Source organism: Oncorhynchus keta, chromosome 28, assembly GCF_023373465.1.
Source record: "Oncorhynchus keta strain PuntledgeMale-10-30-2019 chromosome 28, Oket_V2, whole genome shotgun sequence".
In the NCBI taxonomy this organism is placed as follows: domain Eukaryota; kingdom Metazoa; phylum Chordata; class Actinopteri; order Salmoniformes; family Salmonidae; genus Oncorhynchus; species Oncorhynchus keta.
The window spans coordinates 21,915,477-21,940,192 of NC_068448.1; the positions used below are offsets into that span (position 1 = coordinate 21,915,477).

Consider the following 24,716-nt stretch of genomic DNA (forward strand, 5'->3'; position numbering starts at 1 on the left):
CAGATTTGCCGGATCTTGCTGTGAGATGTTACCCCACTCTTCCACCACGGCACCTGCAAGTTCCCCGACATTTCTGGGGGGAATGGCCCTAGCCCTCACACTCCGATCCAACAGGTCCCAGATGTGCTCAATATGATTGAAATCCGGGCTCTTCGCTGGCCGTGGCAGAACACGGACAGTCCTGTCTTGCAGGAAATCAAGCACAGAACGAGCAGTATGGCTGGTGGCATTGTCATGCTGGAGGGTCATGTCAGGGAGGAGGATGTCTTCTCTGTAACGCACAGCGTTAAGATTGCCTGCAATGACAACAAGCTCAGTCCGATGATGCTGTGACACACCGCCCCTGACCATGACGTACCCTCCACCTCCAAATCGATCCCGCTCCAGAGTACAGGCCTCGGTGTAACGCTCATTCCTTCGACAATGAACGCGAATCCAACAATCACCCCTGGAGAGATAAAACCACGAGTCGTCAGTGAAGAACACTTTTTTTGCCAGTCCTGTCTGGTCCAGTGGTGGTGGGTTTGTGCACCCTAGGCGACATTGTTGCCGGTGATGTCTGGCGAGGACCTGCCTTACAACAGGCCTACAAACCCTCAGTCCAGCCTCTCAGCCTATTGCGGACAGTCTGAGCACTGATGGAGGGATTGTGCTTTCCTGGTGTAACTCGGCCAGTTGTTTGTTGCCATCCTGTACTTGTCCCGCAGCTGTGATGTTTGGATGTTCCGATCTCGTGCAGGTATTGTTACACGTGGTCTGCCACTGCGACAACGATCAGCTGTCCGTCCTGTCTCCCTGTAGCGCTGTCTTAGGCGTCTCACATTTCTGACAATGCAATTTATTACCCTGGCCACATCTGCAGTCCTCATGCCTCCTTGCAGCATGCCTAAGGCAAGTTCATGCAAATGAGCAGGGACCCTAGGTATCTTTCTTTTGGTGTTTTTCAGAGTCAGTTGAAAGGCCTCTTTAGTGTCCTAAGTTTTCATAACTGTGACCTTAATTGCCTACGGTCTGCAAGCTGTTAGTGTCTGAATGACCGTTCCACAGGTGCATGTTCATTAATTGTTTATGGTTCATTGAACAAGCATGGGAAACAATGTTTAAACCCTTTACAATGAAGATCTGTGAAGTTATTTGCATTTTTACGAATTATCTTTCAAAGACAGTGTCCTGAAAAAGGGACGTTTCTTTTTTTGCTGAGTTTATGCGTGTTCTTACTGTGACTGTCGCCCTGATATTGGCTACTAGGTAGCTACTTCCCATGCAGTTTCCGGACAGTCGTGCTTGGCAAGCGGGAGCAAAGGGCACTGTGTCCTAGTGTTGTTACCGTTCATTCCCACCCCATTGAGTAGTAGACTGTATGTATATATCAAGGTGACATCTAGATGGTTATTATATTAGTAATTTATTGTGTAGGCTGCTATCCTGATCTGGCTAAGTCATATGGCTGTGAGCTACACTAGTTCATTTAGCAGACAATATCGTTTTATTGTATAAAGAATACAATTGAATATAGCTGAATAAAACAGAAAATATATTTTCACCAAACAATTTGAGGGAGTGTGCACATGTGGCTATTCTTTTGATAATGCCTCGAATTTCCCGGTAGCATCCCCATTGTGTCGACGTAATGCCCCCGAAAAAAATCCATGCTTTTTGCGGCCATTGGCCGCTGTGCCCTTGGGCTGAATATAATAATTATAATTCCCTTCTCCTGGCTGCGTGCTTCGAAGCATCTCTCACTCACACGGCTCTCTCAGATAGCTACATTTTTATTTGCCAATGCAGTCGCATGATCGGGTCTTCCTCACAGGCTGAAGACAGACGCAACTGCGCACGTCCATATCCAATTCCGGGGTGCATATTGAAGATATTGGAAGAACTGTCCACATTTACATTTCATCAGCCAACACCATTCTCAAAAGTGACCGAAAATGTAATTATGCATGTATTTCTTTTATTATAAAGGTGCATTTGTATGGTGAAAATTATCTTCTCCAAACTTGAAACTCACGGGCTGCGTATGTATGCCAGTTAGGCAATACACCCCCTGTAAAGCGGATTAATGTGCTTAATTTTTAAAGTTATTTGGCCACTTTAGTTGTGATACAAATCGTATCAAAACATATAGGCCTATGGGCTAGGCTTATTTTGCGACTATGATTTGAAAAAGTTCAGAGAAAAACAGGCATGCTCTGTTTCTTGCCTCACTGCACACAAGCTGGCCAAGTGATAATATAGTGAAAGGCTAATATTTTCACCCATCAGGCTATTCTTTATTTAATCTTGTCTTTACATATACAAAATAATATACAGTGATTCGGAAAGTATTCAGACCCCTTGACTTTTTCCACATTTTGTCACGTTGCAGCCTTATTCTAAAATAGATTAAATAATTTTTGCCCCTCTCATCAATCTACAATAGCCCATAATGATAAAGCAAAAACACATTTTTAGAAATATTTGCAAATTAAAATATTTAAAAAATGAAATAAAATGTACATAAGTATTCAGACCCTTTACTCAGTACTTTGTTGAAGCACCTTTGGCAGCGATTACAGCCTTGAGTCTTCTTGGGTATGACACTACAAGTTTGTCACAACTGAATGGGGAGTTTCTCCCATTCTTCTCTGCAGATCCTCTCAAGCCCTATTAGGTTGGATGAGGAGCGTCGCGCCACAGCTGTTTTCAAGTCTCTCCAGAAATGTTCGATTGGGTTACAAATTCAGAGACTTGTCCCGAAGCCACTCCTGCGTTGTCTTGGCTATGTGCTTAGGGTCCTTGTTCTGTTGGAAGGTGAACCTTCGCTTCAGTCTGTGGTCCTGGGTGCTCTGGAGCAGGTTTTCATCAAGGACCTTTCTGTACTTTGGTCCGTTCATCTTTCCCTTGATCCTGACTAGTCTCTCAGTCCATGCTGCTGAAAAACATCCCCACATCATGATGCTGCTTTCACCGTATGGATGGAGCCAGGTTTCCTCCAGACATGACGCTTGGCATTCAGGCCAAAGAGTTCAATCTTGGTTTCTTCAAACCAGAGAATCACGTTTCTCATGGTCTGAGAGTCCTTTAGGTGCCTTTTGGCAAATTCCAAGTGGGCTGTCATGTGCCTTTTACTGAGTGGCTTCCGTCTGGCCACTCTACCATGGAGTGCTGCAGAGATGATTGTCCTTCTGGAGGGTTCTTCCATCTCCACAGACGAACTCTGGAGCTCTGTCAGAGTGACCATCGTTTTCTTGGTCACCTCCCTGAGGTTTGGCCGGCCAACTCTAGGAATCTTGGTGTTTCTTCCATTTAAGAATGATGGAGGCCACTGTGTTCTTGGGGACCTTCAATGCTGCAGACATTTTTCGGTACCCTTCCCCAGATTTGTGCCGACACAATCCTGCCTCAGAGCTCTACGGACAATTCCTTCGGCCTCATGGCTTGGGTTTTGCTTTGACATGCACTGTCAACCGTGGGACCTTATATAGACAGGTGTCTGCCTTTCCAAATCATGTCCAATCAAGTTGTAGAAACATCTCAAGGATGATCAATGGAAACAGGATGCACCTGAACTAAATGTTGAGTCTGATAGCAAAGGGTCTGAATACTTATGGAAGTAAAGTATTCATTTTTTAAATGTAATTTTTTCAAAAAAAATGAGAAAAACCTGTTTTTGCTTTGTCATTATGGGGTAGTGTGTATAGATTGACGAGGAAAACAATTAATTGATTGAATAAGGCTGTAATGTAACAGAATGTGGAAAAGGAGTCTGAATACTATCTGAATGCACTGTATGTGTGAAATTTGTTATGATTTAGATTTGACCTGTATCGAAAAAGGGGCCATGGGGGAAAAAAATACATGTAATCTCTGCACTTAACTTCTTTGGGGTACCCCCCCTTCTTCTCAATTTCCGCCTAAAAACATACCCTAATCTAACTGACTGTAGCTCAGGCCCAGAAGCAAGGATATGCATTTTCTTGGTATCATTTGAAAAGAAACACTCTGTATTTTGTGGAAATGTGAATTGAATGTAGGGGAATATAACACAATAGATCTGGAAGAAGAAAATACAAGGAAATAAACATACGTTTTCAGTTTTTTTATTGTTGATGCATCATCTTTCAAATGAACAAGAACAGCCAAACATACAGTTAGGATACTGGGGATGATTTGAATGAAGAACAAAGCTGAGCAAAGTTTTAGACAGATAACTTCAAAATTGAGCGAGCTACATGACATTGAGGATGAAGTCACCCAGGTGTCCCACACAAATGTACCCAAATGTACCCAAGTGGCCAAATTGGTACAGTGGTACATTTTGAAGGAAAGAACTATATACAAAAAACATAAATGCTATTCTAACACCCCCATTTAAATTTTTTTTTATAATAATTAATAATTAAACATAAACAAATAACACATTTTCTATTTACAATATTGTGAAGACCCTCAGTCCTCTACACAATATTGTGCTGCTGGTGCCATGGCCCATAGCAGTCTCTTTCTGGTGTAAAGCAGAGGCTTACTGAACAGGTGGTGCAGGTGATTTTTTATTTTTTATTTTAATTTTACCTTTATTTAACCAGGCAAGTCAGTTAAGAAAATATTCTTATTTTCAATGACGGCCTGGGAACAGTGGGTTAACTGCCTGTTCAGGGGCAGAACGACAGATTTGTACCTTGTCAGCTCGGGGGTTTGAACTCGCAACCTTCCAACGCTCTAACCACTAGGCTACGCTGCCGCCCCATGGGGCATTTCCTGTGACAAAGGGCCCATGACATCTCCCTACTGTGCCCTTTTTGCCCTGAAGCACATTCATGCCTGCAGAGATGAATCTGAGCAGGTGAACACCATTGGTTGGAGCAGAAGGGACAGTGGTAGAGGGGACAGAAGGTGCTGAAGCAACTCGGTCTCGCTTTCTCTATCAATTTCCTCTATAATTTGGGTTAAATCTGTATACCTAGACTTTGTTTTAGCTTTTCCTGATTTATTCGCCATAATTTAAATATATAAACTTGCTGAAAATGCTATTGACTATGTACTGCTATGCGTAACTCTCGTGGCTCCGTCAAGTAGGATTTGCAATGGCGAATGAGCCTCTCTTACGCCAGAGTTTACGACAAAGGCTGGTCTTCGAACGTATAACCATTACATATTACCGTTTACCTCAGTTCATTGGCTATCTTCCAAGCTAGATTTCAAGATGATCAGTGGTCATTGGGTCAAAATACAGTCAATCAACGATAAACCGGTCCTACCATTGGTGCGCAATGAGGTCATTGATTGGTGTCTTCGAATCGGTTTGTTTCGGTCAATACGTCCTGGGAAAATAACCATCAAGTATGGTTGTGTTAGTAACAACCAGAGGACACCAACCATGACTGGATAAACGTTTGTTTAGTGTGTGTAATTACCACGAACGCTTCGTCCAAAGTTGAATGAGACGGAAATCACAACGCAAGCGGTTTACAAATGTTTCGGGTTAGGCTATAAAAGTGGATGTTATCAAACAAAACGAACATTCACTGGTAGTTAGGACACTTGGCATTGCCACCAGAGGAAGATCTTCAAAGGTAAGCAATTTATTTTATTGTTATTTCTGACTTTCGTGACACTAATGCTTGGTTGGAAAATGCTAAAAAAAATATTTGAAAAAAATTGCATGGTTTGCTTTCGCAGTAGAGCCTTTTTGAAATCTGACACAGCGGCTGGATTAATAAAATGTTAATCTTTTAAATGATGTAAGATACATGTATTTACAGGAATGTTTACTATAACAAATTGTGTATTTAGAATGTTAGCGCTCTGCAGTTTCAGCGGATGTTGGCCTGGTGGGACGTTAGCATCTCACCTACCCTAGAGAGGTTAAATAGCGAATGGAGTACCCTTTTCCCGTGGTTCATTTTCATGCCAGCCAGGTAGGCTATACTCCTTGTGTAAAAAGAAGCAATGTGCTTAATATTAGGAAAGTTGGGATATAAACATAATAGGCCTAGCCTATAGAAAGCTGATGGGATACTCCTCTTTTTAATAGAGGCCATCAATCTGTTTTCTCACGCAATTGCATAGCCTATAGAAATGTTGCGCAACATGAGCTCATGGGCTCTCATGAAGTGTTAGACTAGATTTTCGATTAGATTTGCATTGATGTTAGAATGATTAGAGGGACAATAGAGTGCTGAGTACCAGGCGGTCTAAGGGTTGCCCCCTCTCATTGAATAACTCAAGTTGAAGGTTGATCCGTTGTCGTGCTGGTTGCCATTAGTAACCTAATTATTCTTATAACTTCTTCTGTGTGCAATTTAAAAAGAAAAGGGTTCAAGGACATCTGTTGTATTATAAGCAATTATTGGTACCATGATTGTCTTTGAATTTGTAAAATGTATTTAAAGACTGACCATGAATATTGCAATTTTCCATTCAATATAATGGTGGAGCCTGTTTTCTGCTAACAATGCCTGCAGTACTGCGGCCGTCCTTAAACTTCCGTGGCTACAATGAGAGGGGGCAGTCGTTCTCCCCTGTCCCACAGTGGTAGTAATAACTGTTGGAGGAAGAGAAGATGGAGATGGAGGGGGTAATCCTCCCCCTTGTCACCCCCTCTGGGCTGTCATATCTTTCATCTGAGTAATTGGGCCTGTCTGTATGTGGGACTGACTGTGACAGTGTGAGAAAGGGTTTGTACAGTATGTGTTCATGTCTGTGTAGGCAATACGTGTGTGGATGCATCAGTGTGTGGGCTCCTGTATAAACAGTATCTCTCTGGTTCTTGTGTGATTGCATAACAGGCCCTCAGCTGGTATTTGCAGCTCAAGGCCAGCTCCTCAGGCACAGATGGAGGACAAAGCCGCTTTGCGTAGACATCCCCCTTAAACACACACACAAACACCAATCCTTTCATGTGGATAAACAGCATTCACTTTCAATCCCCTGTTCCAAAGTCTCCCATCCCATCCTTACTACTATTCCCTTCACAATAAAATATTAAACTGAACAGCTCTCCTGCGGATTGTTTCCAACCCTGGCTGCCTTAGCTCCTTATAAGGCCAGGTTGTAGTGCAGTGGGTTCAGTATAAATCATGGTAAACATAGCAGGTCACCTCAGGGTAAGCCATGCTGGCAAAACTCACAAGCCACAATCCAGCCCCAGCTGTTTGTCCTCAGAGCTCGTGTACACTGTACGTGTGTGGATGTAAGAGCCACCGTACAACACAGAGTCACGTGTGTGTGTGCGCGTGCGTGGTACAGATGCCCCGCAGCATACAGGCAGCTGGAAAACCACTACATGTACCAGGGAATGATATCCAGCCACCCACCAGCTCCTCAAAATAACAGGGAGATTGATCAGATTTAACAGGGAGATTTATCAGTGCCAATCAGCAAAGAGTTGTCCAGAGTAGTTTCCAAGTACAACATCAAACACTATTGCACCAGAGCAATTCATTTTAAATGATGTGTAGGACTGTGCTTGCAAATGATCTTGATTGTTATTAACCCACTTGTATATTTTTGCCAACCTGGAAAGACATCTAGCTTGCCATTAAGAGTATATTTAGCTTGAATGCCAGGATGGCACACTCAGCCGCCACAGCCACTGCCACGAGACCCTCAGAAATGACCAGCGGTTCTACTGTGGTCACAGAGCAGATGCTGATGTGATATGTTTGGCCTGTAATCCATGTTATGCCTCCAATTCTCAAGTTACGTCACAACGCTGTGGCTGTAACAGCATCTTTCTTTGTGTTGATATGTAAACGGGGACTCTGGTTGTGGATAATCCCGTACATGACTGACTGCTGGGCAGAAGGATACAGTAAAGTAGTGAGGCTGCTTCTCTGTGATGCTACTGAGGTCAGAAATCATTGCTCTGCCACATGGCCTAAATGTTTACTATGATATATTAGAAACATATACAGTATATCCTTCTTTTATCCTCTAAAACATTTTTTTTAATGAAGCACATGCCTAAAAATGATTATAATAAAATACCTATTAGCTTGTGGTACTCTAATCTGGTCTTAACCACTAAACAGAGTAAAACAGTGTGAACTGGGCCAGCATGGAGACTGTGTAACTTCCATTAGTGCACAGTACATACTGCACAGCAGGACCACATAATCCTGACACATAATCCTCAATAACTTCTATATTCCCTACTAGCCCTCTTGGAGGGGAGCAGAAATAACTCTGTCTCTGCTTATTTTCACTTTTGGAATGCCACAACACAAATTACATTCATTAGCGGTCCTGTTATCAAATCTGCTAGCAGTGTTAACAGGCTCAATCTAAATTCTAACCCCTCTCCCTCTGGCAAGCAGGGACCCCACTATCCACTTCCTACTATCCGCTGTGAGCTAACTTCAAGTACACACAAGGACTTTAACTTTCTGTTCGATGAGTGTTAAGCCTTCCAATTAGTGGCTACATACAACAAAACAAAAAAGTAAAGCAGGAATTAGCCAAGACCTTTACCTTTCGTCATCAACGTCACAAAGAAATCCATGCTGACTCTGTAACATCCTCCTATCCAGACCGGTGCTATAGTGAAGCTTCTCAGAATCTGATCTCAGATTTAGTCACATCGTGCTGCTGCCTGTCTGCCTCGTCAGAGCTGAGTTCAAGATGAGGCAGCTCCTTACCAGTGGAAATGTGTTTTCTCTCTCTACATGTCTCTTTTCAATGTATCCCTCCCCCACACCATCCCTCTACCCCCATCTGATAAGAGTTGACCAAACAATAAGTCTCTGGACACACACACACAACATTCTTTCCATTCACTGCATGGTTTCTCCACACTTCTAAAAAAAAGTGCAATAGTTCAATTTGACCTCTCACATTTTCAGAACACACATACACACACCAATGCAGTCAGCTTTAATGTTTGAAATAATTGGAGCAGATTCTATAACTCAACTTCATTTGGGAATGAATAATTTCATGTTCTGACAAGTCTAATCAAAATGAGCAATGCAGCACAGATAAAAAATGCTTATGTTTGGACATCAAGCCCTTTTGACCAATTAAAGGATGGCATTTCAGAGAACATCTTGGCCTGGCTACAGGCCTCTAAGAAGTCCAAAATCATAACAGCTCATCTGTCCTCGCTGTCAATCACTCCAGGATGACCTGTCAATCAACACATCCAACCAAAAAGGCCCTTTGTCCTTAGATCTATGTTGAATTGCCTCGCTTGTCAATCTCTCTTTTATCTTTCTCTGTTCAATCCCCTTTTCCGGTTTCTCTCACTCTCGCCTGGAATAACTATTTAACCGTTCAAACATCAACAAGTGTGCCATCAACCCTGACAAGATAAGTAATAAGATACTCACTCTTCCATACAATCACAACTTATAACAAATTCAAAAGTCACTTTTTAGATGTATCATTAGCCATTCAACCCATCCCCATTTGTTTTGGCCATACATGTGTCAAATGGTTAATGTACCAACCAGTTTGTACAGTACAGTGATCAATAACTCTCTTGGGATGAATGCGTCTGCTCTGCTCTTGGTGTGACTAGCTGTGATTTAAACTGAGTAGCTACAGTATCTCTCTCTGTTGCCTGATAGTGCTCGGAGTCCAGATTAGATAGATCCATCCATCCCTCTAAGAAACAGATGGACACTGTCCCAGAATGCTTGCTCTGTGGTCAGTAATTAGTGCCTGAGTAATCGCCACGCCACCTGCCTGCTCTTACCAACTAATAGGGGAGGCTGGCTTTGAGCACTCTGTGTCTCAGTGTCACTGACTGGGACCTATGGGGTCACAAGTAACTTAATTCCTCCTCGGGTGGATGGGGTGGTGGAGCCATCTGCACCCTGCCTAAGAGGCCCCGGCCCAGCCTGGGAGAGAGCAGGTTGATGATAGATCACTGCCCTGACAGTGTGGTTAAACAGCCGAGCTCTTTGGTCACTTGCATGTTTGTCTTCCATGGGGGTAATGGGGGTAGGTGTTACTGTGAATGGGTTAATAAAGGAGATGCCATTTGTCCTGAACTCTGGAGTCTTTAAGATGTTAAACAGTGACCCCCATACATCTCAATCATTTAATCATTCTGCTCTGTGGTAACTGGGAAGTAACTGTGGTTCTGACACCTCCTGCTTAAAAGGATTAAACACCTCTCATTATTCTTGCCCTGATATCAGACTGGAACATTAAACAAAAACTCCCGGTCACCAGACCTCAAACCATGTACCCTCTCTATTCTGCCGAAATGTCTTTCAATAACTTCACCATACCAAAGATGTATGGTAAACACATCAATGATATGATGACAGTCGCAGTTTTACATCTGGTTCTTTTATCTGGTTTGTCTGTGTTTTTAGCATGACAGTATAAAGTACAGTAGAGTCACCATGTACTTTAGATCAAGGACTGTTTGTCTTCAAAGCCTGTTGACTTGACCTCAACACAGGGACATAATAACCAAGGACGTAAGCACTCAATTAGAATAATTTGATAGAAATTAATACCCTCCTTGCAGCCTTTATTCCATATTTATAAACTGGGTGGTTTGAGCCCTGAATGCTGATTGGCAGACAGCTGTGGTATATCAGACTGTATACCATGGGTATGACAAAAATGTATTTTTACTGCTCAAATTACGTTGGTAACCAGTGTATAATAGCAATAAGGCACCTCAGGGGTTTGTGGTATATGGGTAATATACCATGGTTAAGGACTGTATTCACGTTGCGTCATGCTTATTAAGAACATATCTTAGACATGGTATATGGGCCATATACCACACCACCTCGTGCCTTATTGCTTAAGTAGAACCCAGTCTGTTTCTTATATCTGACTCTTTATTAGTTCAATCTGCCAGCCAGGGTTGGCTTATCTTCTGAAGGCCCAATGTGTGTTTGTGTATGCTGCATTGTTTAACCCAGAACTCTCTTTCTCTCTGTCAAAATTACCATGAAATGTGGCTATTGTCTCCATTCACTAAAACAACTAATAAAGGGAGTACTTCAGAAAATAGTCAGAAGTGCAAACTGTGTCAACTTCAGTGCGTCTACAAAAATAGTTTTTAAATGTACCGGTCCAAACTCAAAACCTTCTAAACTGCCCTTCCTCAAAGTGCTTATTAACTGTATGAAGAGAGTGAAAAGGCAGAGAGAGCCACCCCTCCTTCAACCCATCCCTATCACAGCAGTGGTGGCCCGATCACAGCAGGATCTGAAAGAAAGGGATGGGGAGAAGGAGGGAGAGAGAGATTCAGGGAGGGGTAGAGAAGTTTAGGGCTTCATCACAGCGGTGGTGGCAGTAGCCGGATCTGAAAGGGCTAATCTTATTAGGGTGACGGACAGGATTAGGACTAACAAAGAGACCCAATGGGCTGGACACACTGAGGAGGGGAGGGAGGACAGGATTAGGACTAACTAAGAGACCCAATGGTCTGGACACACTGAGGAGGGGAGGGAGGACAGGATTAGGACTAACTAAGAGACCCAATGGTCTGGACACACTGAGGAGGGGAGGGAGGACAGGATTAGGACTAACTAAGAGACCCAATGGTCTGGACACACTGAGGAGGGGAGGGAGGACAGGATTAGGACTAACTAAGAGACCCAATGGTCTGGACACACTGAGGAGGAGAGGGAGGACAGGATTAGGACTAACTAAGAGACCCAATGGTCTGGACACACTGAGGAGGGGAGGGAGGACAGGATTAGGACTAACTAAGAGACCCAATGGTCTGGACACACTGAGGAGGAGAGGGAGGACAGGATTAGGACTAACTAAGAGACCCAATGGTCTGGACACACTGAGGAGGAGAGGGAGGACAGGATTAGGACTAACTAAGAGACCCAATGGTCTGGACACACTGAGGAGGGGAGGGAGGACAGGATTAGGACTAACTAAGAGACCCAATGGTCTGGACACACTGAGAAGGAGAGGGGGGTGGGAGGAGTGAAGAGGATTCATACAGGGAGAATGCAAACACAGAAGAAAGGGGAGAGGAATACTAGTTGTTCCTCAGAAAGACACGAGGACACTGACTGGACACCTAAATGACCATAGGTGGTTGAAAAACACTGGTCAGTGAAGCTATAACTTTCATCTTGGCTCTTTGAGATCAAATGTTTTATTTGAGGCGATAGTACAGAATGTCACTTTTTATTTGAGTGTTTTTATACATACACTACATGGCCAAAATGTGTGGATTTCTGCCAAACCCGTTGCTGACAGGTGTATAAAATCGAGCATACAGCCATGCAATCTCCATAGACCAAGATTTGCAGTAGAATGGCCCGTACTGAAGAGCTCAGTGACTTTCAATGTGGCACTGAGCTCTAGGATGCCACCTTTCCAACAAGTCAGTTCGTCAAATTTCCGCCCCGCCAGAGCTGCCCCGGGGCAATTGTAAGTGCTGTTATTGTGAAGTGGAAACGCCTAGGAGCAACAACAGCTCAACCTCAAAGTGGTAGGCCACACAAGCTCACAGAATGGAACCGCCGAGTGCTAAAGTGCGTAAAAATAGTATTTCCTCGGTCACAAGACTTCTTTTAAAATATGTGACACACCGAAAGACAGAGGCTCACTCCTATTTTACAACCTGGAATTTGTATAATTTGATTTACACAACATGCCTACCACCTTGATGCAAAATATTTTTTATTGTGAAACAAACAAGAAACAATACCAAAAGAAAATAGAACATTTTAGTATGCATAACTATTCACCCCCCCAAAGTCAATACTTTGTCGAGCAACCTTTTGCAACAATTACAGCTCCAAGTATGGGGCGGCAGGGTAGCCTAGTGGTTAGAGCGTTGGACTAGTAACCGGAAGGTTGCAAGTTCAAACCCCCGAGCTGAACGACAAATCTGTCGTTCTGCCCCTGAACAGGCAGTTAACCCACTGTTCCTAGGCAGTCATTGAAAATAAGAATTTGTTCTTAACTGACTTGCCTAGTAAAATAAAAATAAATAAATAGAAAGTATATTGGGGTATGTCTCTATAAGCTTGGCACATCTAGTGATGTACTGTGATTTTTCCCATTTTTCAAGGCAAAACTGCTCCAGCTCCTTCAAGTTGGATGAATTCCGCTGGTGTACAGCAATCTTTAAGTCTTACCACAGATTCTCACTTGGAATCAAGTCTCGGCTTTGACTAGGCCATTCCAAGACATTTACATGTTTCCCCTTAAACCACTTGAGTGTTGCTTTAGCAGTATGCTTGGGTCATTGTCCTGCTGGAAGGTGAACCTCCGTCCCAGTCTCAAATCTCTGGAAGACTGAAACAGGTTTCCCTGAAGAATGTACCTGTATTTAGCGCAATCCATCATTCCTTCAAGTCTGACCAGTTTCTCAGTCCCGGGCAATGAAAAACATCCCTACAGCATGATGCTGCCACCACCATGCTTCACTGTGGGGATGGTGTTCTCGGGGAATGAGAGGTATTGGGTTGAGAGGTGCTGGGTCAGACATAGCGTTTTCCTTGATGGCCTAAAAGCTCAATTTTAGTCTTATCTGACCAGAGTACTTTCTTCTATATGTTTGGAGAGTCTCCCACATACCTTTTGGCCCAGAAATGCTGTTGCTCCAGATACTCAACTAGTCTAAAGAAGGCCAGTTTTATTGCCTCTTTAATCAGCACAACAGTCTTCAGCTGTGCTAACATAATTGCAAGAGGGTTTTTTAATGATCAATTTGCCTTTTAAAATGATAAACTTGGATTAGCTAACACAACGTGCCATTGGAACAAAGGAGTGATGGTTGCTGATAATGGGCCTCTGTACACCTGAAGATATTCCATTAAAAATCAGCCGTTTCCAGCTACAATAGTCATTTACAACATTAACAATGTCTACACTGTATTTCTGATCAATTTGATGTTATTTTGATGGACAAAAAAAATACCTTTTCTTTCAACAACAAGGACCTTTCTAAGTGACTCCAAACTTTTGAACGGTAGTGTAGATATTATTATTCCATTACTTTACTTAGATTTGTGTGTATACGGTAGTTGTTGTGGAATTGTTAGATTACAGTGTATAGGCTACATGTATAATCAGAGAGCTCCCTCCAACCACAGCATGTCATAGGTCTCTGCTATGAACACTTTCAAAAGTTTTAAACGTGCTAAACCACATGCAGCTAGCATTTCTAATGGTAAACTCTTGCACTCAGAGGTTGTTTGTGTGTGGATAACATCGACTCACACAAAGTGAAGCTGCTCTGTTTTTTTTGTTGCCTAGATTCTCTATGACCTTGTCTTTCACATTACTGAATGCTTTATCTGTTCTGGATGTGGTAAATGTGTTGTGTTTGGATAATGTTTGTTTGAGTCTATATCTAGACCTACTCTCCACATGGACAGTTTGGTTAATCAGCTCTCCAATCCCCAATCCACTCTAACATATAAAAACACAGAGAAACCATATTGTTGTCAGAAATCACCTCAAATCACCCAATACAGAATGGAAGTTGGCCATATGACTCTTCCTCAATAAGTAAGTTACAACCAAATAGCGACAGCCATGTGACACACAAGAGAGCACTGCCTGCACGAGACTGTGATCATACCTATCCTACTGATGAGTTATGACTCCAAAATGAGAAGGAAAGTAACCTATGGCATGAAATAGAATCACATGAAACATCTTGAAAACAGTGTCGATGTTCCTGTGAGGAGTATGTAACGGGAGTATGCGAGGCCTACCTCCAGCCATGCATACGAAAGCCAGGACACTGGTCTCCACATCTTATACATGGTTGTCCCCGGTCTGGGTCTTCTTCCTCCTGCTGAAATCACCACAACACGACATTAGACACCCAGTATGATATCATTCATGCATCACAAACAATTAGAATAAAATGATCAACAAATGCAGCATTTATTTATTTCACATGACAGTAAGTGATTGGGAGGAGAAATGGTCACGTGTCAATGGTCAATCCACTTTAATCAAAAGCAGTATGGATGGTGAGAGGGACATCCTTGAGGAGGAAAGCAATTCTCTGGAAAGCAAAATAATTTCACAGAGATCCAGTGAAAAACATGGAAATATCCCTTCCCTCACCCCCTCAATTTGCACATCTGTAGTTTGATTCCATGATTGACAGAGAAGTAGGATTGTATTGGTTCAATATGTATTATTGGTCTTGCTCATAATCCATGGGTGTGATGTCATCTGTGAGTACATGCGTGTAAACAATGTGCATGACTAACAGGGTGTGTTAATAGGGTTGTGTATGTTTCAGCAAAAAAACTCAGCAAAAAAAGAAACGTCCTCTCACTGTCAACTGCGTTTATTTTCAGCAAACATAATATGTGTCAAAAGATTTCACAACTGAGATATAAACTGAACATGTTCCACAAACACGTGACTAACAGAAATGGAATAATGTATCCATGAACAATATATATTGTATATATGTATATATGTATATATGTATATATGTATATATATGTATCCTGTCTTTCAAAGATACATTTGTAAAAATTCAAATAACTACAAAGATCTTCATTGTAAAGGGTTTAAACACGGTTTCCCATGCTTGTTCATTGAACAATAAACAATTAATGAACATGCACCTGTGTAACGGTCGTAAAGACACTTACAGCTTACAGACGGGAGGCAATTAAGGTCACAGTTATGAAAACTTAGGACACTAAAGAGGCCTTTCTACTGACTCTGAAAAACACCAAAAGAAAGATGCCCAGGGGCCCTGCTCATCTGCATGGATGTGCCTTCTGCATGCTGCACGGAGGCATGAGGACTGCAGATGTGGCCAGGACAATAAATTGCTATGTCCATACTGTGAGACGCCTAAGACAGCGTTACAGGGAGACAAGACGGACAGCTGATCGTCCTCGCAGTGGCAGACCACGCGTAATAACACTTGCACAGGATCGGTACATCCAAACATCACACCTGCGGGACAGGTACAGGATGGCAACAAAAACTGCCCGAGTTACACCAGAAACGCACAATCGCTCCATCAGTGCTCAGACTGTCCACTGAGAGAGGCTGGACTGAGGGTTTGTAGGCCTGTTGTAAGGCAGGTCCTCACCAGACATCTCCGGCAACAATGTCGCCTATGTGCACAAACCCATCGTCACTGGACCAGACAGGACTGGCAAAAAGTGCTTTTCACTGACAAGTCGGGGTTTTGTCTCACCAGGGGTGATGGTCGGATTTGTATTTATCGTCGAAGGAATGAGCGTTACACTGAGGCTTGTACTCTGGAGCGGGATAGATTTGGAGGTGGAGGGTCCGTCATGGTCTGGGACGGTGTGTCACAGCATTGAGCACGTCTGGGACCTGTTGGATCGGAGGATGAGGGCTAGGGCCATTCCCCCCAGAAATGTCCGGGAACTTGCAAGTGCCTTGGTGGAAGAGTGGGTTAACATCTCACAGCAAGAACCGGCCAATCTGGTGCAGTCCATGAGGAGGAGATGCACTGCAGTACTTATTAATGCAGCTGGTTGCCATACCAGATACTGACTGTTACTTCTGATTTTCACCCCCCCCCCCCTTTGATCAGGGACACATTATTCCATTTCTGTTAGTCACATGTCTGTGAAACTTGTTCAGTTTATGTCTCAGTTGTTGAATCGTATTATGTTCATACAAATATTTACACGTTAAGTTTGCTGAAAATAAACGCAGTTGACAGTGACAGGACGTTTCTTTTTTTTCTGAGTTTATTAACACTTGTCAAGGATGCCCAGCGCGTGCGTTAAGGCAATAAACAGTGCACACTTTTTTTTTTTACTTTTTCAAATCATAGTCGCACACCTCCTGTAGCCTAGCCCATAGGCCTATATGCTTTGATAAGGTTTGTATCACAACTAAAGTGTCCAAATAACTTCTTCAAATTAAGCACATTAATTCGCTTTGCAACCGGTGTAGAGCATAACATGGTCCCAGATCATGACAAACCCTCCACCTCCAAATCGATCCTGCTCCAGTACAGGCCTCGGTGTAACGCTTATTCCTTCAAGTATGTAAATTCTGGGACAGTTGTAGGATGTCATAGATCTCACTTTTTTAAATGTAGATGTTCCAAAAAAGGCCTGCATCAGTGGCTTGTAGGCTGTGTGTGGAAGCCAGGAGATGCTAAACGTGTTTCTGTAAACTAACAGTCAAATACAGTGTGACCGGCAGTTATTTGCTTGGCAACCACTGGCTGACAAAATGTCCTGACCGCCACAGCCCTAGTTAGAGGTAGGGGAACAGGTTCTCCTCCAGTCCAGAAGTAACAGCCCAGGCCCTGAGTCCAATCCCCATACAGCAGAACTACAGCTCCTGCTGGGAGTGGGACTACAGCCACACACGACCCAAACTATGTCATTTTGTGAATTCAGAATATCTCAAAGTACATTCAACAAACCATTAAAAAATAAATAATTATTTGCACATTAGTATTGGTGTCTATTCATGCAAGTAGTCTTTGAGAGTGTGTGTCACACTACTGCTCTATTGTGGTGTCTCTTTTTAGAGATGAGAGGAAGGAAACAGATACAGGAAGTGTGCTGCACTCTTTCCTTTCCCTCTCCATGTAGTCACTGTCTCCACCTTCCTTTCCTCTGACGCTGGCATCCTACCTCTCCTCTACCACATTCTGATGAATCATTTTCTCACAATAATGTCCTCTTTTCTTACATTTGTCTAAAGGTGTTGAGAGATACAGTAGATGATAAACAGTTGGTTCACACCATACACTAGGTTTCCCCAATAGAAGACCCGTGGGCCAAATTCGTCTCGTGGGTGATTTGATTTGCCCCCCAATTGTTCCAGCTCATAAAGTTATACAAGTACAGCGAGTAGCCATTTTCAGTGAGTGTGGACATTTACAAGCGAAAGGGAACGAGAGAAATTGCGCAAATGAACAAAGTTGTGATGTATGCTTGTTTGATGGAAGAGCAGCATGTGTACACGGAGCAGAGGGGGGGAAAATGCTAGTTGGAAGCACAGGGGAAAAAATGGCAGCTGTACAGATAACTCATCCAGAGGTCTTTGACTTCTCAAACATGGCAGAAAGCTAACAACCCGTCTCCTTATTAATTCAGCCACATACTCAGCAAACTAAGAAGTAACTAAATACACAGCTGGAGAGTATAGCACATCTTAGTCAGTTATAAAATATCTGATGGCAAACATTTAGTAGTGAATTGCAACAAGTGTAACTTCATTACCTCATATGTGCAGCACAACAGAGAAGGACTCACCAATAGATATAGAATGCTATGGACTCACTAGCGTCCGCATTCTCCAGTTGTACACTTTACAACGAACACGTGACTGCCTGCTGTTCTGGGGAACTACGGTAAGCTTCATAATGAAGAATAATGTGGCAGGCAAATGAAGAACGCAATCTGCTTCATCTCCTAACTTCTTCCACGAGTTCACTGCAGGTATTTACAAATATTGAAATGTATTCAAAAACCCCAAAGAAATAGTTTCAACGGTATTGACGGTATATGAAAACCATCCTGTGGGTATTTCCAAAAAACCCGGAATACAGTATATACTAGGGATGCACAATATATCGGTGAACATATCGGAATCGGCTGATATTAGCTAAAAATGCCAACATCGGTATCGGCCCGATGTCTAGTTTAAAGCCGATGTGCAAAACCAATGTCAACGCTGATGTGCATACCTATATAACGTAGGTACATGATGTAATGACGCCACGCACTACACGTGCACCACAGCATTCCTAACCTAGCCCACAATGTCTGCTGTGTGGATTGAGCAGTCAAGTCGAGCAGTCATTTGAAAGAGTAAGGACATTTCAGAGAGAGAACTCAAAGGTGAAATCCATTAAAGCCAAGATAATGGAATTCATTACCCTTGACAATAAACCGTTCTCAGTTTTTTTTGTACCATTTTTCAGATGTTGCCCTACCGGAGTTAGACAGTAATAGCGTCATTGCTATTAGCTTCATGACTGACATTTGGACCAGCGATATCAGCCCCATAAGCAGGCTGAGTCTGACAGCACAGTGGGTCGTTGAGAATTTCGTACTGAGGAAAGCCGTATTGCATGCTCATGAATGTGCTGGTTCTCATACCACTGCTGCCATTTCAATGGCATTTGAGAACATGTTTGAAACTTGGAAACATGAACACACTAGTTAGCGCCATTCGAACAACTGACTCGAGGAATAAACTCATCAAGTGTGCCTGCAGCAGACATGATACCCTCTGTCATGGCATTGAAACATATGTTCAACAAAACTGACTGGAATGTAAACAAATGTGCACAAAATTTGAGATAAGCTTCATGTGCGTATGGAACATTTCTGGGATATTTTTTTTTAGCTCATGAAACATGGAACAAACACTTTACATGTTGCACTCATATTTTTGTTCAGTGTAGTATTCGTATTCTAATTCCGAATTTTAACGCCACCGATTCTGTCACATAACAGTGGAGTGCGCATTCCCATTTTGACTTCGTCAATGCTAAGCTAACCAGTTAGCTCGCAGCTAGTGTGTGACGTTAGTGCTGAATAGTTTCTATTGAGTGAAGATGGCCCCTTTTCCCGACGAGGTGGATGTTTTTACTGGCCCACATCGGTGAATGAAACAGTTGCTCTTGACAACAGTTCGCCCCGGCAACACAACTGCCCACACAGGCTGTGAACAAGCGATTCGGTGGCATTCTCTCTTTACTGTGTCGCCACCATGCTCAATGCTATGTACAAGGACCGCTACTTTGATGTAGACAAGAAACAGGGTTTATGTGAAATGTTACATACACAGCTGGACAAGATGGAAACAGACATAGTGATAGTGCCCACCAAGGAAGAGGCGCCACGGACAGACAGAGCTGAAACTTCACTGCTTGACATGTATGATGCAATCCTGTTTGAGAATGAAACGACTAAACAAACGAAACAGCACAGCAAGTAAGTGAAGGAAATAGGTTTTGATTATGTTTTACTGGTAATGGGGACATACGTAAATACCAACAAAATAACTTTTTGGTCAGTGTGTGCGAGTGTGTGTGTGTGTCTGTGTAACCTTTATTTAACAAGTCAGTTAAGAACGAATTCTTATTTACAATGACGACTTACCCCGGCCAAACTTGGACGATGCTGGACTAATTTTGCGCTGCCCTATGGGACTCCTAATCACAACCGCATGTGATACAGCCTGGACCCGAACCAGGGACTGTAGTGACGCCTCTTGCACTGAGATGCAGTGCCTTAGACCGCTGCGTCCATGTGTGTGTGTTAACTATTTATCTGTATTAGAATGCTTAAAAGGCAGCTAAAATGTTACATATCAGGTATTGGTGTCATTTTTTTTTAGCAAGCAAAATATTGGATATCAGATTCGGCCAAAAATGTAATACCGGTGCATCACTAATAAATCGCTAACCGCTACATACAGCCTACATCATTGTCACCATATTAGCTCTATCTCTGTCTTGATCTCCTTCATTTTAGAAGAAATGTATTCGTTCAAAACTGTTCAACTAATGTCTTTTTCTCTCTTTGAGACGACTACTCACCACTTTTTATGTACTGCAGTTCTAGCTTGTGCTTTTAGTACTAGATTATCTGATCCTTTGATTGGGTGGACATGTCAGTTCATGCTGCAAGAGCTCTGATAGGTTGGAGGACGTCCTCTGGAAGTTGTCATAATTACTGTGTAAGTCTATGGAAGGTGGTGAGAACCATGAGCCTCCTAGGTTTTGTATTGAAGTCAATGTACCCAGAGGAGCTAGCTGTCCTCCGGCTACACCATGGTGTTACCCTACAGAGTGCTGTTGAGGCTTCATTGCAAAACAGTGTGTTTCAATCAATTATTTGGTGACATGAATATATTTAGTATAGTTTTATCAAGAAAAGGAAAACTTTAATGGTTCACTATTTTTATTTGAATGAAATTCACTGAGGATGGTCCTCCTCTGAGGAGCCTCCACTGGATATGGTATCCCGCCCAACCCTATTCCCAAGTATCCCAATTTAATCAAGGTTTGAAATTATTCCGTTTTTCTCAAATTCTATATATGTTTGGGTATCTTGCAGTGTACAATTATGAATGTATTATGTTCCGGCCCCCAACCATCCTCTCAAGAAAAAAATAATAAAGAAAAAATAATAATATCAACCCACGGCTGAATGTAATTGGGAACCCCTGCCATACACCATAACCCGAAACACCCGGTTTTGGTTTGTGTGGTGTACATGACAATTTGTCAGTCTACTCTTGTTTCATTGTGCAAAACATTAGCCAGCCCTTCAAACAATAGAAAGGGAAGGATGGGGTAGTTAACAAAACAATATTTCTTAGATAAATGAGAGACAGGGAGAGATAATCCCTGCCACGAAACAAGAACGGTGCCAAAAAACTGGAGACTCCCTCGAGCAATCTCACAAACTACACAGACATACCACTTATCCTTCTCTCTCACATACACACACCCAAATTAACCAAACCCATGTGATATGGGAATTGGAAGGCACCTGTGAATACCTGTTCAACTTTGTTCTCAAACCACATATCAGTACATAGGGTAAATGTCATGTCAGTATTCACGTCAAGCCAGTTAAACCATTTGGGTTTTTATTGCTTGTGAAACTGGGTTATTATGATGGGGCTGCAGTGCTAACAATGCTACAATAGACCAATCGGGTGGATGTTGTTGTCTGTATTTCACTCTTTTCATCAATGAGCCTACTCCTTCACTGAGTCCAGATGTTGTGATGTTTGTGTGTCATTGAGAAACTACACCACTGCGACACTTCAACACCAACCTACCAATGGCACCCCCTGCTCTGAGCTCAGATGCCCAATCTTTGAACAGCGTCAACAGGTTAGCCCACATGAAACAGTCACAAGCTAAGGAAAGAACATTGAATGGTTCACATACCATTTTATTGCATCTGGTGTGTGATTTAATATCTACATAAGGACATGTACATGCATGCTCACACACAGACATACATACTCAAAGTTATCTAAAGAAATCAGCACAAGGCAGAAACATACATTAAAAAGTTAAACATAGCCTGTCTGAACGTCTTGTGTATACACACAAATGTAAAATGGCAAGAAGGTGGGGATAAAGGGACTGTACAAACGACTTCTGGGTGACTGGACCTTTCTGTTCTCATTTGCTAACAGAACTTTCAGACATGGTGACTGATCTCAGGGGGACAGGGAGGGGGAAACCCCCAGCTCTAATCACACAAGCCCAACTGTACGGAGTACTGAGAAAGTAAGTCCTCGTCAAACGTTCCCCTCAAAGTTGCTATTAATAAAAATACGAATTCAAACATGAAAATATCTGTTTTGTACTTCATACCTTGTACTGAACACACACGCTCACACATAACTACACATAGTCTCTCACAGTCAGAGAGCTGACTCTTTTGTCTCTGGGGAATGCGGCGACCCATGTTAACACGTGTGCTAAAACAAACAGCTAGTGAAGCCTCATTGCCCTCTGCCATACTCACTGATCCTTGACATGTACAACTCTCCACCAGAGCATGAGACTTCCTGGGAAAGTGTGTCATAAATACAGAGAGAAAAACAGGGGAGGAAAATACCAATCATGTTGTATTGACAAATGGAAGATTAGAATACTGGGGAGAGAAGAGAGGAATGGAGAGAGAGGGCATGCAAATCATGCATTGTGGTTAGAGCAAATAACAGAAGTACTATATACTGTACAAAGCCTGCAGAGAATGAGCATAAGTAAATGCAATAAAGACGCATAAAATGTTAGCTAGCAACTGTTAGGCCAGTACAGTACTGTTCGGTTCAGTACAAGTGTGGTTAAATCAGTATCAGTCCCCAAGAAGGCAGTGGCCTCCATCATTCTGACATGGAAGAAGTGTGGAACCACCAAGACGCTTCCTAGAGCTGGCCGCCCGGCCAAACTGATCAATCAGGGGAGAAGGGCCTTTGTCAGGGAGGTGACCAAGAACAAGATGGTCACTTTGACAAAGCTTCAGAGTTCCTCTGTGGGGATGGGAAAATTCCAGAAGGACAACCATCTCTGCAGCACTCCACCAATCAGGCCTTTATGATAAAGTGGCCAGACAGAAGCCACTCCTCAGTAAAAGGCACATGAAGAATCTGCAGAGAAGAATGGGAGAAACTCCCCAAATACAGGTGTGCTAAGCTTTTAGCGCCATACCCAAGAAGACTAGGCTGTAATCACTACCAAAGGTGCTTCAACAAAGTACTGAGTGAAGGGTCTGAATTAGAGGTTGACCGATTAATCGGTATGGCCGATTAATTAGGGCAGATTTCAAGTTTTCATAACAATCGTAAATCAGTATTTTTGGACGTCGATTAGATTTTTTACACCTTTATTTAACTAGGCGAGTCAGTTAATAACACATTCTTATTTTCAATGACGGCCTAGGTACAGTGGGTTAACTGCCTTGTTCAGGGGCAGAACGGCAGATTTTTACCTTGTCAGCTCGGGGATTCAATCTTGCAACCTTACAGTTAACTAGTTCAACGCTCTAACCATCTGCCTCACGAGGAGCCTGCCTGTTATGCAAATGCAGTAAGAAGCCAAGGTAAGTTGCTAGCTAGCATTAAACTTATCTTATAAAAAAACAATAAATCATAAATCACTAGTTAAGTACACATGGTTGACGATATTACTAGTTTATCTAGCGTGTTCTGCGTTGCATATAATCGATGCGCTGCGCATTCGCGAAAAAGGACTGTAGTTGCTCCAACGTGTACCTAACCATAAACATCAATGCCTTTCTTAAAATCAATACACAGAAGTATATATTTTTAAACCTGCATATTTAGCTAAAAGAAATCCAGGTTAGCAGGCAATATTAACCAGGTGAAATTGTGTCACCTCTCTTGCGTTCATTGCATGCAGAGTCAGGGTATATGCAACAGTTTGGGCCGCCTGGCTCGTTGCGAACTAATTTGCAAGAATTTTACGTAATTATGACATAACATTGAAGGTTTTGGAATGTAACAGGAATATTTAGACTTAGGGATGCCACCCATTAGATAAAATACGTTACGGTTACGTATTTCACTGAAATAATAAAAGTTTTGTTTTCGAGATGATAGTTTCCAGATTCAACCATATTAATGACCTAAGACTCGTAGTTCTGTGTGTTATTATGTTAAAATTAAGTCTATGATTTGAAAGAGCAGTCTGACTGAGCGATGGTAGGCACCAGCAGGCTCGTAAGCATTCATACAAACAGCACTTTCGTGAATTTTGCTAGCAGCTCGTCGCTGTGCTTCAAGCATTGCGCTGTTTATGACTTCAAGCCTATTAACTCCCGAGATTAGGCTTGTGTAACCAATGTGAAATGGCTAGCTAGTTAGCGGGTTGCACGCTAATAGCATTTCAAACGTCACTCGCTCTGAGACTTGGAGTAGTTGTTCCCCTTGCTCTGCAAGGGCTGCGGGTTTTGTGGAGCGATGGGTAACGCTGCTTCGAAGATGGCTGTTGTCAATGTGTTCCTGGTTCGAGCCCAGGGAGGAGCGAGGAGAGGGACGGAAGTTATACTGTTACACTGGCAATACTAAAGTGCCTATAAGAACATCCAATAGTCAAAGGTTAATGAAATACAAATCGTATAGAGAGAAATAGTCCTATAATTCCTATAGTAACTACAACCTAAAACTTCTTACCTGGGAATATGGAAGACTCATGTTAAAAGGAACCACCAGCTTTCATATGTTCTCATGTTCTGAGCAAGGAACTTAAACGTTAGCTTTCTTACATGGCACATATTGCACTTTAACTTTCTTCTCCAGCA

The 24,716-nt window shown here is 42.6% G+C and overlaps 1 protein-coding gene across 3 annotated transcripts in view; it reads right to left on the reverse strand.

Moving 5' to 3' along the window:
- The window catches only part of LOC118360833 (prickle-like protein 1), a 44,081-nt gene that overhangs the window by 10,289 nt on the left and 9,076 nt on the right, over positions 1–24,716 (reverse strand). For 2 of the 3 annotated variants that reach the window (XM_035740286.2, XM_035740288.2), the window contains exon 2: positions 14,652–14,734. In XM_035740286.2, coding sequence (XP_035596179.1) covers positions 14,652–14,734 — 83 coding nt within the window. Of the gene's footprint in view, positions 1–8,457; positions 8,619–14,651; positions 14,735–24,716 lie in introns of those variants that run through there. The other variant, XM_035740289.2, reaches the window with a different exon arrangement.